Genomic DNA, 17,931 nt, shown 5'->3' with positions numbered 1-17,931 from the left:
AAAAATCAAGATACAGTCTGTAAATTGTTAATTATAACACTGCCAATTAGAAGGGTTTGGAAGTTACTGGCTTTTTTTTTTTTTAAACCATGGGGGCTATATATTCTAGAATAATGAAATTTTAAAATCTACCAACATAAAAAAAATAGTGTTGGAATGGACTGCTGGACATCTCTTGTCCAGTCGTCCAGTCACCTGCTCAAAGCAAGGCTAACTCAAAATCAGATTTTGTTGCTTGGGCCTCACTGAGTTTTCTTTCAAAACTCTGCAAAGGCAGGGATTTCATGGCATCTCTGAACCCCATTTCTGATTCTCAGCCACCATCATGGTGCGTACTTCTTTGTCATGTCCTGTTAGATTGTTTCCTTGATGCAACTCATGAGTGATGCCTTCTGAGAAGCATCCAGCTGCTCTGTAATTCCACTTTGGGGGAGTGAAACTATGGTTTTAGACCTTCTCTTGTTCCAGTTCTCTGATATGCACTTTTCAAAAACTAATGATGGGCTCCAGCCCAAGAGCTAGCAGCTTTAGGAAAAAAGTGGTGGATGGACAGAAACAGAATTAAGAATGAGCCCATGAGGTGACATTGCTCATCAGCAGTGAACTGCCATGACGTCTTGGGCCAAAGGAACATTTTATGGGGGATATAGAGAATCCTTTGCTTGCATTCCCCTGACAATGAGAACAGATACCACTGCCTGGATAAGTCTTGATCCAGAATGGGAAATGGTAAAAAAGTTGGGAGCATGCTGGCAGAGACCCTAAAACCAAGCATGAGGAGTTCATATTTGATGAGCTGGAACTGGGGGAGCCCATGAAAGGAAGCCTTGAATTGTGAGTGGCTACTGCCATTCATCTGAGTAAGTGTCACTTGTAAATTTGAGCTACTCAGCCTGGACTCCCTGTGTGGTGTGTGTCCAGTGTGTAAGTCATCTCATCCTAAACTAGATCTTTGAAGCAGAGGTCATGGGTGGTGCCTTGATAATGCTTCTGTTTTCCACTAAAACAATGGCTTCTGAGGTTGGTGAGTGGGGTGAATCCCAGCCAAGATGCTGAGAGGATTTATGATAATATGAGCTGCGTGGAAAGAGTGGGGAAGAGTTAGTCATGATGTAAAGACTGAGGAAAAGGGCACACATGAAGCCTGGAGTGCTGTGAAGGACTTGCTCCCCTTCCAGGTACTGAACGTGATATCCACAGATATAGGGAATGAGGAGCAAAACTCTGCAAGAGTATGAAACTGAAAAGTCTTTCCTTTAAACAGTTTTATTTGAAGACAGCTATAGCCCATGAGTTGAATGTTATTTTAATCCTTTTTAATATCTCATATTGCTTTGGGAGGGCATGGAGGTTTGGTCAGACCAGACTGCCTTATGGGTGGCTTTAGGCAGTTTCTCAGTGTACCCAAAAAGGCTTGGAGCACATGCGTGCCTTGCAGCGGGTGGAGAACCTCTCCCTGACTCCTTTCCTCAGCACAGCACATAGGCAGATGCTTAGTGAAGGTGTATCCTCAAGTTCCAAAGACAGCCGTGCTGATAGTTGTGGCCTCACTGTAGCAGATGCTTGAGTCTTTTTAATGTATTTCTGAATGAAGATGAATTTAATTTCACGCTTAGAACATAGCATGTGTTCAGTTGCTTTATTGAACTGAGGTCGCACTTCCCACTCCTTGCAGACTTGCATTCTGCTTTTCCAGACTTCCTGGAAGAGCTGCAAATACATGCTGGCCTGGAGGATCACAGGGCAACGTCTCCCGAATTGTTTGGGGATCACCAGCTGGTATTAGCTGGCCTCTGGGATTAACGTAGAGTTAAGTAGCGACAGGGAGTTGAAAGACCTGAAGGATGACTCAAAAAGGAGAGCGTTTTTCACAAGCTGGGGAAGCAACCTTTCCTTTTACTGTAACCTCAGCTGGCTCAGGCTTCAGGTTGCAGGTTCCTGTGAAAACTTCTATTTAGGCCTTCTATCACAAATGGAAATTATTTTTCTGGTGAAGCGGAGCCAAACTACTGTATACTGCCAAATGCTGCTGTGTTAAGCAAAGCTAAGTTACAGAGCTGAGAATGGCCAAAGGTATCTTAAATATAGGACTGAAATGAACAGCATGAAGCTGGGACAGGGGAGGCTGGATGTTAGGAAAAGGTTCTTCACCGAGAGATGGTCAGGTATTGGAACAGGCTGCCCAGGGCAGTGGTCGTGGCATGGAGCTGCCGGAGTTCAAGAAGTGTTCGGACAACACTCAGACACAGGGCCTGGGTTTTGGGTGATCCTTTAGGGACCCAAGAGTTGGACCCATTGATCCCTGTGGGTCCCTTCCAACTCAAGATATTTTATAATTTAATGATTTTTTGGGGTTCTTCAGTAAGCAAAATATTTCCGTTGTGGTGGCCCTCTCACACCATTCTTTAATGAGCATCCCCTTGCATTGCATAAACCTTGGTCCAAAGTAACCACACTACAGGAAAGAAACCATCCTCACCACGGGAAGACTTCCACCCCCTACGCTCACAGGCTGTCCCATTTTCCCTCTCTGAGTAACACTCTTCAGTCACTGGGTTGTGTTTATTCCTTAAAGTCGTTAGCAGCCTGGAGATATTCTGGCTCTCCTTGCTCTATTGCCATCTCTTGTTGGAGTGCAAGAGCTTCTCAGATGAACGCTGGCATTTGTCATACACACATTCCACTGAATACCTGGTGTTTTCCCCAAAGCATCTGTTTTCACATGAAAGTACTGATGATGGCAGGAACCCCTGGAAAACTTGCCAGATGCCCACCTGCCCTGGAAACTCCCAAGCTGTATTTGAACAGGGTCTGGGTTTTGTCAAGGAACAGTGGGATTTGCTTTGAATTTGCTGCATGAAGCTCTTCCACTAATTATATTTTCATGGTGAAGTTAGATGCATCTGTTTCCCTCAACTGAGCTTCTGTGGGCACAAACTAACATTTTTTTTTACATTTAATTGGACTGCTGCTCTGAGCTACTCCTTCCCAATTCTGTTATGCAGCTCTAAAAATTACTGTGACTTGCGTTCAGATGAGTACTCAATCTCATTGTAGAAATGGTGCATTTGGAGAGCTTACCATTAATTTGGTTGCCTCTGAGCCAGAAGAATTTCTCAAATTAATTTACTCAAACTGTCTAATTGAAAGAATAAAAAAGGATAAAATTTCTCCTCTCCTCTCCTCTCCTCTCCTCTCCTCTCCTCTCCTCTCCTCTCCTCTCCTCTCCTCTCCTCTCCTCTCCTCTCCTCTCCTCTCCTCTCCTCTCCTCTCCTCTCCTCTCCTCTCCTCTCCTCTCCTCTCCTCTCCTCTCCTCTCCTCTCCTCTCCTCTCCTCTCCTCTCCTCTCCTCTCCTCTCCTCTCCTCTCCTCTCCTCTCCTCTCCTCTCCTCTCCTCGAATGTTTTTACCTATACTTTTGTATGTGGTGTCTAAAGAAAAAATAGGAGAGATTCACTTTATTAAATGTCCATACCTGCAGCAGAGATTACTACAAGTTGCACCGTTCTTACACTAGGTGAGACCCAGCTAATGAGCCACTGGAGGTCAGGGTCTGATTCATTTGACCTAGACTATGGCAGACGAACTGCACCAGAAAAATTCCTGCTTCTCTTTCTGAACTGCAAAGGGGACCCTTGGTGATCAGCTCCCAGCAGCTCTCTGTACTGGGAGTTCTGAGCTATGTGAGATGAATCCCATTGCTTTTCTGGGAGAGTACTTCTGACAAGATACTGTTATAGTTTCACAGGGTAGATTTCTTTAGGACCTCAGAAGTACGAGATCTACATATTTTGTAGGGGAGAATACTTGTTCTGCTACTTCACAGCTGCCTCAGATGTCAGCACCTTTGCTTTTGTTCAGCTTGCCACCAGCTAGTGTTTTACAGGGAGTCATAACGGCTCTTTCTAAAAAGTTGTTTTTTATTAAACAGCTAGAATATGGTATCTGGGGGTTCTTACGTGAGAATGGGAAAGCAGAGTGCATGTGTCTGTCCATGTTTGGCAGCATCCAGTGCCTCCCAAGCTTCGCTCTCCCATCTTGGCAGCAAATGTTGCGCTGTCATGTGTCATCCTTTTCCACTTCATCTCATTCTTTCAGTTCCCAGTCATGCTGACTTCATCCTCTCTGCTGCTTCTAGTTGCTCAATATTTAAACTTTCAAGATGCTGTCCATTGTATTTCTGTGATAGCTGCCTGGAACACAAGTTCTATGAGGAGTGGTGAGGGAACTGGGGTTGCTTAGTCTGAAGAAGAGGAGGCTCAGGGGAGACCTCATTGCTTTCTACAACTGCCTGAAAGAAAGGTGTGGGGAGCTGGGTGTTGGCCTCTTCTCACAGAGAAGTAGTGATAGGACTAGAGAGAATGGCCTCAAGTTGTGCCAATGGAAGTTCAGGTAGGAAATGAGGAGACATTTCTGCTCAGAAAGAGCAGTCAGGCACTGGGACGGGTTGCCCAGGGAGGTGGTGGTGTCACCGTCCCTGGGGGTGTTCAAGGAAAGGTTGGACGTGGTGCTTGGGGACATGGCTTAGTGGTGACATTGGTGGTAGGGGGATGTTGGGCCAGATGATCTTGAAGGTCTCTTCCAGCCTTGATTCTATGATTCTATAAACTGACAGCTTTGTCTGCTATTCATACGCATTTGGGCTTGTGTATATTGCTGTGGCCATTTCTTACATGTCAGAGAGAAGAAACCAACCTCTCCAATGTGGGTGAATCACAGTATCAGTGTTTGTTTTATTTCTATATATATATATCACTACTTGGAAGAACACAATAATCTTTCAGATCAGGAGTCTATGCTGATTGTTTTTAAAATTAAGCTACAAATCCTCTCTAATCTGCATGAAATAACCACAAATCCTGGTAGGAATTGAGAGGAGGCATTACTATCTTGAGTCAGATATTTGTCTGTGCCCACAGCTCTCCATGTAGATCCATTAAGGCATGTTGCATATATCATATATTGCTGTATACATGTTTTTGTGACTTCATGTTAATAATTTATGAGAGTACTTGTGTGACAAAAACACAAATTCCGCATTAACGAGTATGTGATTCTTTTCTTTTCTTTTCTTTTCTTTTCTTTTCTTTTCTTTTCTTTTCTTTTCTTTTCTTTTCTTTTCTTTTCTTTTCTTTTCTTTTTTTCTTTTCTTAACTGTTTTAAACGCTTGTTTTTAGCCTTTTATGGTTTGTCTACTTTAAATATGATTTTTGGAAAGTATCATATGGAAGAAAGCAGTTCACTCTGATTAGTGGAGAGAAAATGAAAGCAAAAGTAACGTAATATGTGGAAGGCGCTTTTCCCTCTAGCCAAATGAACCCAAGTTGACCCTAAAGCAAATGTGACATTTAACCTTTCTCGTTCCTACACAAGCTGTGCTAAACTTGACCTCTGTCTGTTCTTTCCCATCATCTTACGAAGCAGACAGCTGAACACGCAGTGTATTTACAGTACATGGAGACATCTCAAGTTTCTTCTTTGAAGTGAGAGAGCGCTTTGGCCTGTGAGGTGGCAGAGGGGCAGAGGGACAGAAGGAAGAAATGCCTCCGCTATGTCAGCTCACGTGACTGGGTCTGACATGACCACTACAGAGCCTGCTTTCTGGCAGGCTCCGTTGGAGTACTGTGCCCTGCAAGATGGCATCTGCCCTGGCTGCAGAACAGGGCTGTTGCCTTTCCCCGTCTCCTTGACCTGACTGTGCATGGCCAGTGGCCTGGAAGGCTTTGCTGTAGGAGGTGAAAGTTCAAGTCTTCCTGGGTGAAAAAAAGAAGCTTCATGGTGTTTATTCAAAAAGAATAAAGTTTGAGAAAGGATTTTTTTTTTGCATTCCAAGACTTCCTATTTTGTGAAATAACAGCAAAGTGAGAAATATATAGAAATGGTATGGGACAAAGTTCTTTGGAGACCAAAACTGCTGATGAATTCCATTGTCATGATAATTTATTCCACTTCTTATTGAGTGATAAGGAATTCAGTAACATAAAAAGTGTTCTGCAATCATTTTAACATGCCTTAAAGCACTGAAATATAACATCAATATTCAAGGATTATGGTTGATTCTCTGAGCAAAAGCTGACTGTGTTATGTTGGAGTCATTCAGTATAAGTAGAAAAGCAAAGGCATTGTGTTTGCTACTAAGGCTTTATGTGCCCTCAGAAGTAGTCAGGAAGACTTCATTTCACAGTTTGAAAATTGAAGGTTCTGTCATTGATGTGTGACTCCTGAATTTTCTCAGCACATTTGGTTCTGCCTTTCTTAAAGGGCTTTTTAAGAGCTTCTCTTGCTCCAAGCAGTATCCCAAATCAGCTGCACATTTACATGTACAGTCCTTTGGCCTTCTGTCCTCAGTCTGCAGTGGGCACTTCCGAAATTTCACTTTCAACTGTGAAAACAGCAACATATTCTTTGGCTTCACTCAATATCTATTTCCTAAAACTTTCTTGGTGATGTACCATTATCCTACCCTGAACCTGCAGCTTTCTCAGAGTGTCTGTGTTGATATTGCTACTCTCATTCTCACTATCGTTTGCCCTCAGTGGAGGGCTCAGAACTCAGAATTCTGTGGGTCAGAAGCTTGTGTACTTTTACTGGCTGTCAAAAGTAATGGATCACCTTACAGAGACGCCAACTTTTCCGATCCAGTCAGCAGAAGCACTTTTTCAAGCCTTTTGAATTGCCCTTTGGTGTTTCTTGTCTCTCTTGACTATGTAAGGATCTTCAGCAGCCATGTAGCCTTTTAGGGGTAGTTGATAGAAATTCCACACATCCACCCATTCTGTAATGGGATGTGATTCAGCTACTCTGTTTTAGGTAAGAAAAACTGTACCCCGAGCTTTGTTAAGGCAATTGACTGTCTGCCACAGGAGGAGGTCCAGGACAGGTAGTTCATTTGTAGATGCCTACCTTTAGTCACATGAATGACACCTGATGTTGTGGACGTAAGCAAGTATAACCAAAAATCCTCTCTGTCATGAGGGAATGTCTGCACCTGAACCAATTGTGAATGGGAACTGCTATGAAATACTGGGGATTTTTGTAGTTATTAATAAGAAATTCTGCCCTTTGCTGCTGCTTTACTATTTGTTTGTATTGCTTCTGTCTATTCATCCAGATAGTTCTCCACTGTGAATCTTCTGTGAACCTGCCCTTGTCTGTTCTGCTGGAAAAGTACTGTGAAGCTTTATCAGCCCGCACCAATGTCACAGGTATTTATTTCTCCATTTCTCAGAGGCTTCTTGTTACTCCAGGATCTGTTTTCAAAGTGTCCTTGCTCCAGGAACATCTTTTCCTGCTGAGATAAACTTAGTGCTTCCAGCCTTCAGTTTTCATTGGTAACAACGTACAGTGGTAAGACATGGAAAGAAAACTTTGAAGTTTGCACACCTGGAAAGAACTTCATGTAGACTAATAATGGCAGCCTTTATTCATGATTTAATCTGTTGAACTGACTGTACTCACTGGCCAATATGATCATTGAAGGTCAGTACTTCTAAGGGACCTGTATCTGTATCCAGACTGGTCAAGACTCATTGTCAAAGGCTGTCCGCAATTCTCCAAGTGCCTCATGGCTTATCCAGGCTGGGCAGGCAAAGCACAGTGGATGTGGTAGTCAATTCCAGCCCTTGTATGACATTCACTGTAGAAACTGGGGTGCTCTGACCTGACTAAAGCTTATACAGGCTAGGGGTGAACCTTTTACCATTTTGGTCAGGCCAATGGACATGAAAAATACCAGTCCTACAAATCAGAACATGTTGAACCTCAAAACTTTGCAATTTCTGTTTCCTGGTCCCACCCTCAAGTCTCCAAAACCTAAATGTAACTTTTCAGGTTAGGAGAGAATTCTTTTCTGATAGAGAACAGAGATAACCCAGGGGTACTCAGGGACACTGGCAGTGGGATGAAGGGAGAATGGCATATTGCAGACTCTCCAGAATGTTAAGCACAAACAGCAAGGCAATTATGGGGGGAATGTGCAGCCTTTGCTTTCTTTACACCAGCTTTTGAAAGCAGGGCAAAGCACTGATTTTTGTGTTTGACTCTTGACTAAAATGCACCAGCAAAAAAATTGATATTGTAAGAGATGTGAAACTGGATCCAATTTTGGTTCAGAAGTGGAAGAGGCATGCTCACTGGCACTGCTCTGCAGGATGACCAAGGGTGGGTGCTGCAATGAGTGATTCAGTGGGGGCAGTAGGATTGTTTTTTTCCTCTTTGTTTTCCACACAGAAAATCCTCACGGAGGGAGTTTAAAATACTTTGTAGGCATGTAGTTGTTATCATTTAAGCAGTTCTCTAGCCTTAAGAAATGGCAAAGTAAATGAGGTTCAAGGAAGAAGTCTTTCCATATATCAGATCAATTTTGGTTTACTCTGACTCTATATATTCCATAAGGACAATAAACTGATCTAGGTAAGATGATTAGACTGAGGTCTGAAAGTTTTGTTGCCTTAACTGCCTGTTAATTTGCATATAAATGGGTGTGTTGACCTGTATTATGAATCTAGTCTGAGCTTTGTAACTTGTGGCATTGTGTTCCAGGGAGCAACTGTGCCTGATGAGGTATATTTGCTTGTATAAATTTTAATGTCAGTCTGTTCTATTTTGTAGCTGTAAACAAAGGAAAGATAGATGAGGTTTTGGGAGACTTTACATAATCTTGGACCCTTCTTTCAGGTGTTTTTTGACTTTTGAATATTTCTGAAAATACTACCATAAAATTTTCCATTAATTCATAATGTATTATTTCTTTCCCAGAGCTTTTATTGCAAAAATATTATTATTTCACACCAGATTGCCTTAAACTTTGGCAAACACTTTAATTTCTAATTGTTGGCAAAAAAAAAAAATCATTTTCTGAGCTATTTACATGATGTGTGAACTCAAGGCATCTTCTCAGGCTGAGTACAACTATTATAATAGCATATTAATATGAAAAGGCTAGAGAGAAGTCACAGGAGCCTCTTACACTGTATTATTATTGTAAAGTATCACTGATCAGAGAAGTAAAGCACTGCTCTAAAGTTAATGAGACTTGATTGTTATATAGAGACAATCCAACATACTTTTATAAGGTATGTTTATAGAATATACCTTTCCATGATGCTTGTGACCATAGTGCCTTCTGCAGCATACTTTGAAATCTTATCATACTTTGAAACTTTTCATTGAGCATAGGCTTATACATGTAGTAAAACCATAAGCTGCCTCATGTTCAGCAAGTTGGACATAAGTCCAGATTCGTGCATGAGCATGAAGTGAACTTTGGGACCTACTGCAGGCAAAAGTTTGTTTTTTTCTTAGTATGAGTGAATGTACTCTTCTCAACGTGGTGGATCACCAACATGAGGCTTCTTGCCACTGCATCTTTCTCTTGTTTCACATGATAAATGCAGGGTCTTTGAAAAGGTCTGGATTTTTCAGCTATGAGTCTTCTCATTAAAATGAAGGTCTGCAATGCAGTGATCTCCGCCTTTATAATCAGTGAAATACAGCCAATATAGTCAAAAGTCTGGATTGTTACTTTGTCCTGAACTAAGATGTAATAGAAGAAGTCTTGCAGAGAAGTCTTGCTCTTGAAATGCTTTTTTTTTTTTTTCCTCTAAGGGGATCCAAGGATAAAAAACTCCTGTAAATATATTGCTGTTGTCCAAAATTACCTTAGCTTTGTGCATCCTGCATTTTGAACCCTCATAACTGTAAGGATGTATCATGCTGAAACATTGGTGTGCTCCACCCAGCAACATGGATGTGCAGAGTCAGACCAGAACCACAGAGTCTGAAATGTCTTTGTCTTTTTTTTCTGATCATAATCTTTGACACTGTGCAGATCTAGTCATTTAAAGAGGAGAAAAAAAAATCAATAAAATAAAACAACAACAACAAAAAAATCCAAAGACAGACATATTGAACAATCTTTATTTATAGCTGGGAGAAGAGAAACGTGAAAGTTTTGTAATTGGTTATATTCCATGTCTCTTTTCCAGATGATGCTGTTAATTAGTCCAACATGTTAATTTTCTCCCCTCATAATTACTAACTTCAGCCTCCAAATATGTTCATAACAAGTATCCCAAACAGATGGCATAAAATGCTTTTGAGATTTTCATTTATGTTTAAGTGCACTGAATTGCTGAGTGAATGACATTGTGAATTCAGTCTGACATGACTTAAGCCAAGCAATGCTTTTTAAGAGGTGAAAGGCAATATTTTGTTTCCTCAAAAAATTCCTGGATTACACCTTCATGATTGCTTGGGTGCAGCTTTTGATCTTGATGGGATTGTGTGTGTATCTGTGGACCTGAAGAGGGATTTTATTTAATTTTTAATTCTCACTTTGTTTTCATATATAAGAAGTATTGGTTGAAATGGCAGATTTTTTTTTTCAGTGACTCAGCTGAACATGTTCCCAATGTCTCTCTTCGTATGGTTCGACTAGAATTACAGTAATATGCAGATAACAATAATTCAATATATGTCGGATACATGCATCAAGTTATAGCTTGGATTTTTATAGGAACTCGGAAAAAACAGGTCCTCTATTCACAGCAATATTCAGTGAATTTCATCATGCCTCCCTTCACATACTTTTACTTTCCTATCTTACATATTTCCACTGGAGACTGAAGGTCCTGTCTTACTTCTGTTCATACTCACTTTCGTTTTCCATGGAAGTCTTTTTCTCCCACTTTTTGATCCATCGACATGCTTCACCTCACAATCTTTAAGACTTTGATAAAGCACATTCATCAAAAAAAGAGATCTCCTTCCAAAAAATAAACTAGAAGGTGGATGGCCAGTGCTACAGTACTTAGCGTGTTAACATAAGAATTACATTCTCTGTTTTCTTTCTCTTTCTTACCCTTCGCTCACTTTGAAGGTTGCAATTTGCATTTATGATGTTTAAGGCTATTCAAACAACTGAGTAAGTGCATGACAGTAGATCAGATGTGTCATGCTTTTCATTTCATGAAGGCCTGGTATTTACTGAAAGAAAAAATTATTTATTTCCCTTGTTTCACTGGATCCTCTTAAGGCTGGGCATGGTTCCTTTCCCTTATTCTGGTACTTTGCTGCTTGGTGAAAGACTGCTGTCCCACAGAAATGGTGCAGAACTCCTGAGTCTACATGGTGCAGGATTCCACCTACCTGTACAAACTCTGGCCTATACTTCTCAAGTTGTCTTCTTAAGTCTCCAGGGAAGCTCTTGTATGGGATATATTAGTGATGGTGGGAGGAATGTATCCAGGGTTGATTCTAACATGCAACTCTGGTGAAATCTGGAATTGCTGGTCAAGTCCCAATGAACATGACATCATCTGGAGATTTTCATAGTTTGTCTTCTTGCTGGGACAGTGAGTTACACTACAGGCTTCTTCAGGACTTAACAATGTCACCAAACAGAAGATAGAAAAAGTAGTTTTCATTTCTTATCCTTTCTTGAACCACTTACAAGTCCCACAATGAATCTCATCAAACATGAGACATCAGTAAGCACTCCTTACACCTCCTGCACAGGCACTGGCCAAAGCAAGGTTTTATGAAAGAAGGATTTATGAAATCACATGGCATTCTCAAGCATGAATCAAATTTCCTTTCTTGTCACTGTCACACTTAGATAACTCCTTAATCTGGCTGTCAGCATTGAGCTACTAAAACACCTTCTTGCCTAGAGGTCTTGTGTAAATCAACTACAGACAGTCTTAAGCTCAGCTCCCGTGGTATATGTTAGTATCACTTTTCAGGATAAACTGTTCAAAAACATGTTAGACAGCAGTAACAGCTACGTGGGAAAGGGAGAGAAAGCATGTGTACTCAAAAGTGTCTTTGCAGGTTAGCATTATAATTGCATATTGAAAGATAGCAGGTGATCTCTGTGTATTTCTTGCATGATCTTTGTCCTTCTACCCTAAATTAATGACATCAAGATGCAAAAGTAAAAGTGCTTCCTCTGTGACGAAAAAAATATATGTACATAACAGTTATTTCAGACCTTTGAATACTGTTCCATTTATCCTTCAGCGTCACAGATCTGATTCTGCTTCCAGTTATGATAAGTACGTATGTATAAAGTAAATGTGCATATGTGTGCCTGTCTCTGTCTGTGTTTTGGGGGGAGTGTATGAATGTGTGTGTTTCTGTAACTTGGTGACAAAACCATATGAAATGGGGAACAGTAGCATCCTAAAGTGTGGGTTTCTTTTGAAATGAAAATTTGAAAGTTTTCTTTAGACAACCAATTAAATAAATAACTTAATTTTACTTCTGTTTTGGACATTACATTTAGCTTAACTTTAACTTGAAAAGTTCATGTACAAAAAAAAAAAAAAAAGTATAAGATTATAAATCTTCATTTTAAACCTTTAAAACCATCAAGTCTATTTTCAGAAAATTATTTCCCATCTCTTTGGACAGAAAAATTATGAAGACTTGATGCTATGTTGGTACAGTGTTTCTGCCATCCTGAAGCTGAGCATTAATTAAAATGGTTTTATTTCCATCATTTTATGTTTTGATGGACAGATCCATCTCTGTGAACCTGGCACAATGCAAATGTCTAAAAACAAGGTTTTGTAAGTGTGCCTGCTTGTGAGAAAAGAGACTTTGCATACTCTGCAAAGTTTCATTATTAAATAATTTCTGTCTTCTTGGAACTTTATTCAAACAAAATCTGAGCTTTCTAGGTTTTGTTTAGGGAGGATGTATCTGTGCTACATTTCTGGAAAGGGTTCTCTCAGCTGTAGCTAGAAGACTTTCTTTTTCATCCAGATTCTTTGTCCTGTGTTTCTTTCTAGCCCACAATCAATGTAGGTCTTTCTCCAGGAAATCTCAATGCCTGTTATGATTTTGTGTATGGTGTGTTTGTCTGTGGTAAAGATATTTAGTGTTAAGCTGCTCAGTTCAAAACCGGGTGAACCTTTGATTCCCTCTTTATTTCTGGTTGGGACTTCTGCTGATCAGGAATCCCTGCAGGTCAGCCAAGTGTGACCATCTTATGCTGGCACATGTTCTAGTATGGTTTTGCCTGCTGGTCATCATCATACCACCATCCTGCTTTGCTGTGAATGCAGGCCTAGCTGAGTCACTTCTGCTTAATGCGTGAGGGGGGGTCATCTCTGTGAACCAGGAAGGTGGGACCGAACCTGGGAATTTCAGAGCAAAAGGTAATAGCTGAAAGTACAAATGCTTAGGAGTCGGCATGTCCCTGGGGCTATCGTAGCCTCATGGGGTGGAACTCATCTCACAGTTTGTCATCTGAATACTTATGTTTACATGTAAAATAAGGGTCTGAGCTCCCACTGTTGGATAGGATTTACTTGCCCTCATGTCAGTGCTCAGTGCCCTTTGGGGTACTTCAGGATACAGGGCTGGAGATATGGCACAAAACCCACAGGAGGCCTGTGCCCTCTGGAATAGCGGGAGGAATATCTCAGGGATTGAGTGGCCTGGGATGCTTATGTGTCATCTGAATCCTTCCGTAGATCTCCATTGACTATTATTGCACTAGATGAACTGGATGAGTTGAACTAGATGTTCCAGTCCATCCAAGTATCCTAATATAGGCACTTCGGCACAGGAGTTTCATAGAAGTCTGACATACAGCATGCAGTCTGCAAGATGGGAGTTAATAGTTTATAGCTCAAAGCACATATGAAATATCCTCTGACAAGATGATTTAATCACAGAGGCTTTGGCTACCAAAGAAAAATGTCATGAGTTTTTTGTTTTTTTTTTTGCCTTGATGCCCCAGCAGCTGAGTACACACAGGCTGCAGATTTTGCTTGGCTGCCTATTGTTATTTTTTAGGAGTTAATTTCAATCAATCATTCTTTTAGTAGATGAAAGTTTCATGACAAAGAAACATATTCTATAACTTGCTTTCTATACAGAACAGCATAGGTGAGACACTCATTGCTCCAGGGGTTATTTATTTCTGTGCATTGCCCTACTCTGTTTCTTGGAAACGGAAGATTTGGCCTCATTACATCTCTAAATATCCCTCCACAGTAATGGCATGGCAGCAATTCTCACTGTTTCCCTTCTGATTTTCCCAGCAGGTCACATCAGTGAGCACTTCCATTTATAATGATACTTGGATGAGCTATTCATTTTAACGTATGCTTTGCACTCTCTTGGCGTCAGCCTGCTGGCTGAAGCTACGTACTCTGCTCCTGCAGCTGCCCGTGGGGCACTTGGGAATGTGCTTTCATCACATCCACACAACTCCGTTACTGCTCACAGGCATAAAGTTAACCTTGAGCAGCAGCATTTGCATGATCAAAGCTGGAGCTGAGGACACAGGCACTCTTCCTAGCACTTCCTATTTTCAGATGTTGCAATAACACTATTTAAATAGAGGTGATGATGGTGGTTTACTTTCTCACTGCCTCAAATAACATACCAGGCAGTCTAGCACTGCTTGCTTGTACTTCCCAAAATAAAGCTGCATGCAGGGTTGTTGCACATTTTGTATTGTTGCCGCTGGTCCTTATGATTTAAAATTCATTTCCCAAGTTTGGGGCAGTTCCAAGCTAAGGATTTGTAGAAATTCTCATGTATTAAGGAACTATGTAGACACTCCAGAAAGTTACATGTTCCGCTAGGATTACCCATGAGGAATATTAATATATAAATAAATTAATAAATATATATATTTTTTGTCACTTTCTTATAGATGAGATATATAAACATATCTTATGGTTCCCATATTTACCCTAGGTGTCCAGACACTGTGAAGTTCTTCCAAAATTCACTAACAATAAATCTCTAAGCTGTGTAAACAAGGCAATAAAGTGCTCAGATCCTACAGTGATGAGAGTCACACAGAGTGATTTATTTTCTGTTGCCGCTGTTGTTGTTCTTATATTTTTTAAAAGAGTACCTATGGCTTGCAGTCTGGCTTTTTGTTGTGACTCTGAATGTGAAATATATTTTAGAAAGAATTTACTCCAGTGCCTTGATCCCACAAGTGCGTGCTTTTGCAAGACTTCAGGAAACTACTAAATGAAGTAACCTTGGCTTAGAAGAGGAACCAGCTACGCCAGGAGTGGTGTTAGTGGTTTACAATGAATTACCAACAACCTTAACATCTGCAATCACCATCCCTGAACTTTGCATTATACAGGAAGGTAACAACATTCTGAAAACCTTCATCAGCATCAATGGTATCAGCACTGAACTGGCTGAAAAGAAAATCTGTAGCACATGACTGCCTGGAGTCACAGAGGTGTTGGGTATGTGGGTCTGAGGGAGGACTGTAGAATGGGGTTGTTGATGGCATGAAGTCAGGGCAGATCCCACAATCCTATTAGGAAGCAGAGGAATGTACAGTGACCAACTTGATGGCATTGGCATGGTGGTTCCACGCTGCCAGCCTGGGATACTGTGAAGAGTAAGGAAAGGAAAAGGAACAGGGCCAAATTTTTGAGGAATGCAAATGAGGCAGGCACAGCTCCTAAGCAAAAACATGTTACAGTGGGGACATGCCACCAAGTTTTATTGTTTCTTATTTCAGAAGAGTGGCACACCTAAATCCTGGATCTGTCACTTCTGCATGATATGTTCTCAGCAGACTCTTGGTAATGACTGCTACAATACCATGCTTCATCACATAGCCTTAAATCTTTGAATGTATACATTTGGTACAATAACTACCATTTGCTGAATGTGGTTTCTAAATTAGATATTTTTTGTACACTTGGCAGATAAAAATATACTTTGTAGAGCCTCTCATTTTGTTGAGTCCTACTGAGCAGATGGAGTGCTTTTTCTGTTCACATGGAATCACGTCAGTGAATCTGGTCTTAAATGAAAACACCTCCTGTCCGTTAAATCAACATTTTTCTCTGGGTTTGTGGATTGATGAGCCCTTCAAGCAGTGAAATAATGCTGTGGCCAATCCACAGAACAAAGCCATGTAACAATAAGTGATACTACAAACCGCACTATTTGGAAAGATGGGTCGTTCAAGAGGATGCCTAAAACATCTAGTGCAGGAGAATAATTAGTAGTAGTAAATGGGAGAGATGGTCTAGAATGGGAAACATGTTTTTTTGTTTCTCATTTCAGTAATATGATCAAGACCTTATAACCCAATGACTAAGTTGGCTGTCCAGTTTAGGAATGAGCCTTTACATGTGCTCTTGTTGACAATCAGTGGTTGTCTTGACTTTGTCTCCCTGCTTTTGACAAAACAGATCTTTCCATACTACTTTCCATACTGCTTTAGGAGCCACACATAGAACCGTGGTCACCATATAAACAGATGAAGGCGAGACAGGACTCCATCCATTTCTCTGTGCTGGTATAATCATAATCTCCGTGTGTCTAATGCCCATGTATATAAATTCATACCAGCTATCACCACCTTACTTCAGCAGTATCTACCAAAAGCAAAAAAGGTGGGGGACCTTTTGTACATTTTGACCAATTTACATCTGCCATCAGTACATTGCAATGCATGCTCAGAAATGCTGTCTGAGAATCCAGTGGTTGGTCTAAAGAAGAGACAGTGGTAGGATGCTTCATATTTACAGATGCTGTTGTGGCCTACCATGGACTAGAATGTGAATACAGGCAATGGATTAAGGGTTCAGCTAGCATAAATCACCTAGTGTAAAGTTGGAGCTGGCAGCTCATCCCTCTTTGTTTAGCTCTCTACTGCATCACTTAGTTGGCCTTTTTTGAATAAACTCTGCTATGCATGGAATTAATCTGCCTTGTCCTCCAACCCTGAGATGGGGACATCTTACTGTATTGTCCTATGTATGAAAAAATCATTAAGCACTAAAGCTAGTCCAAATGCAATGCTGAACTGTAAAGCTCCAGCTCTATATTGTTCAATTTTGTTATTCCATTACAAAATAAGGATTGTAATTTTATTTTTTTTCCTGCAAGCATTCCTCTTACTCATTAAACTGTCAAAGTGTGCAAGCTGGCTGTATAAGTAAAAGATAATGGAAAATGTTAGCACAGTTTCTGTAAGCCACTAGGACCTGAACTGTTCAGCTGCTTCGCCCTGTGTATCTTTCTTTACTCATGTGAGAAGACTCGTTCACTGCAGTGAAACACTCCACTGAGTACTATTACTCTTGTGCATAAGCGTTAGACAAAAAAAAAAAAAAAAGATTATGGATTCAAACATTTCAAGTGCATGTACCCATAGCTAAGAGGGGAGACAAATGATAAACAGATTCCTAAAGGTGTAAATGTTGTGGTGTCTCATTTCCATTAACGTGCTACAGGAATTTGATCCCATGACTCTAAATGGTGCTGCTGTAATAAACCTGCTAACCTATCTGTGGATTTGTTTGTCCTCCCTAAAACCCTCTAATGAACACTGTGGGGAATGGTACCAGTGCATGGCTTTCTACCTTCACCCTCTTTAAATTCTGTCTTGTGCAGATGTCCCTGGTACATAAGGCCAGGCATTTAGAAGCTGATCTCTTCCCAGCTAACACTGTTAAACACACTGAGGTTTACCATACCAAAGAAACCTCATCACATTCAGGAAATCCTCTGAGATGAATATGATGGCTGAGAGAGTTCTTATGTGTCTTCTATTCCTGTGTTCTTCCCTAAGCATCCACTTCAGGCTGCTGTTGAAGACAGGATGCTGCAGTAGCTGGACCTTCATTAAAAAAAAAAAAAAAAAAAAAAACTTATTTATTTTATTGGTTTTAGTGGCAGCCTAAGGCCCATTCAGCTGCACAAGTCTACTTTGCAATATCTAGAGTTACAGGAAATTAATCATACTGCTAAGAACCTTCTTTCTTTGAAAGTATCCCTGAGGTAATTTAGCAGCCTGTGGAAGACTATTACTTTCTGCCTTCTGTGTAAATACAGGGGAAATAGTTAATAATTGGGAGGCAGATATAGTTGCAATTTCATTATTAATCTGTTCAAGGAGACTGCTTGTGAGTTCATCACTGTGA

General features: G+C 40.7%; 1 protein-coding gene across 2 annotated transcripts in view; it reads left to right on the top strand.

The window, feature by feature from the left end:
- The window catches only part of CRHR2 (corticotropin releasing hormone receptor 2), a 156,314-nt gene that overhangs the window by 6,434 nt on the left and 131,949 nt on the right, over positions 1–17,931 (top strand). For both annotated transcript variants that reach the window (XM_027450349.3, XM_027450347.3), the window contains exon 2: positions 7,110–7,203. In XM_027450349.3, coding sequence (XP_027306150.1) covers positions 7,110–7,203 — 94 coding nt within the window. The remainder of the gene's footprint in view (positions 1–7,109; positions 7,204–17,931) is intronic.

This window comes from Anas platyrhynchos, chromosome 2, assembly GCF_047663525.1.
Source record: "Anas platyrhynchos isolate ZD024472 breed Pekin duck chromosome 2, IASCAAS_PekinDuck_T2T, whole genome shotgun sequence".
Classification (NCBI taxonomy): domain Eukaryota; kingdom Metazoa; phylum Chordata; class Aves; order Anseriformes; family Anatidae; genus Anas; species Anas platyrhynchos.
This window is presented reverse-complemented; position numbering and strand designations above follow the sequence as displayed.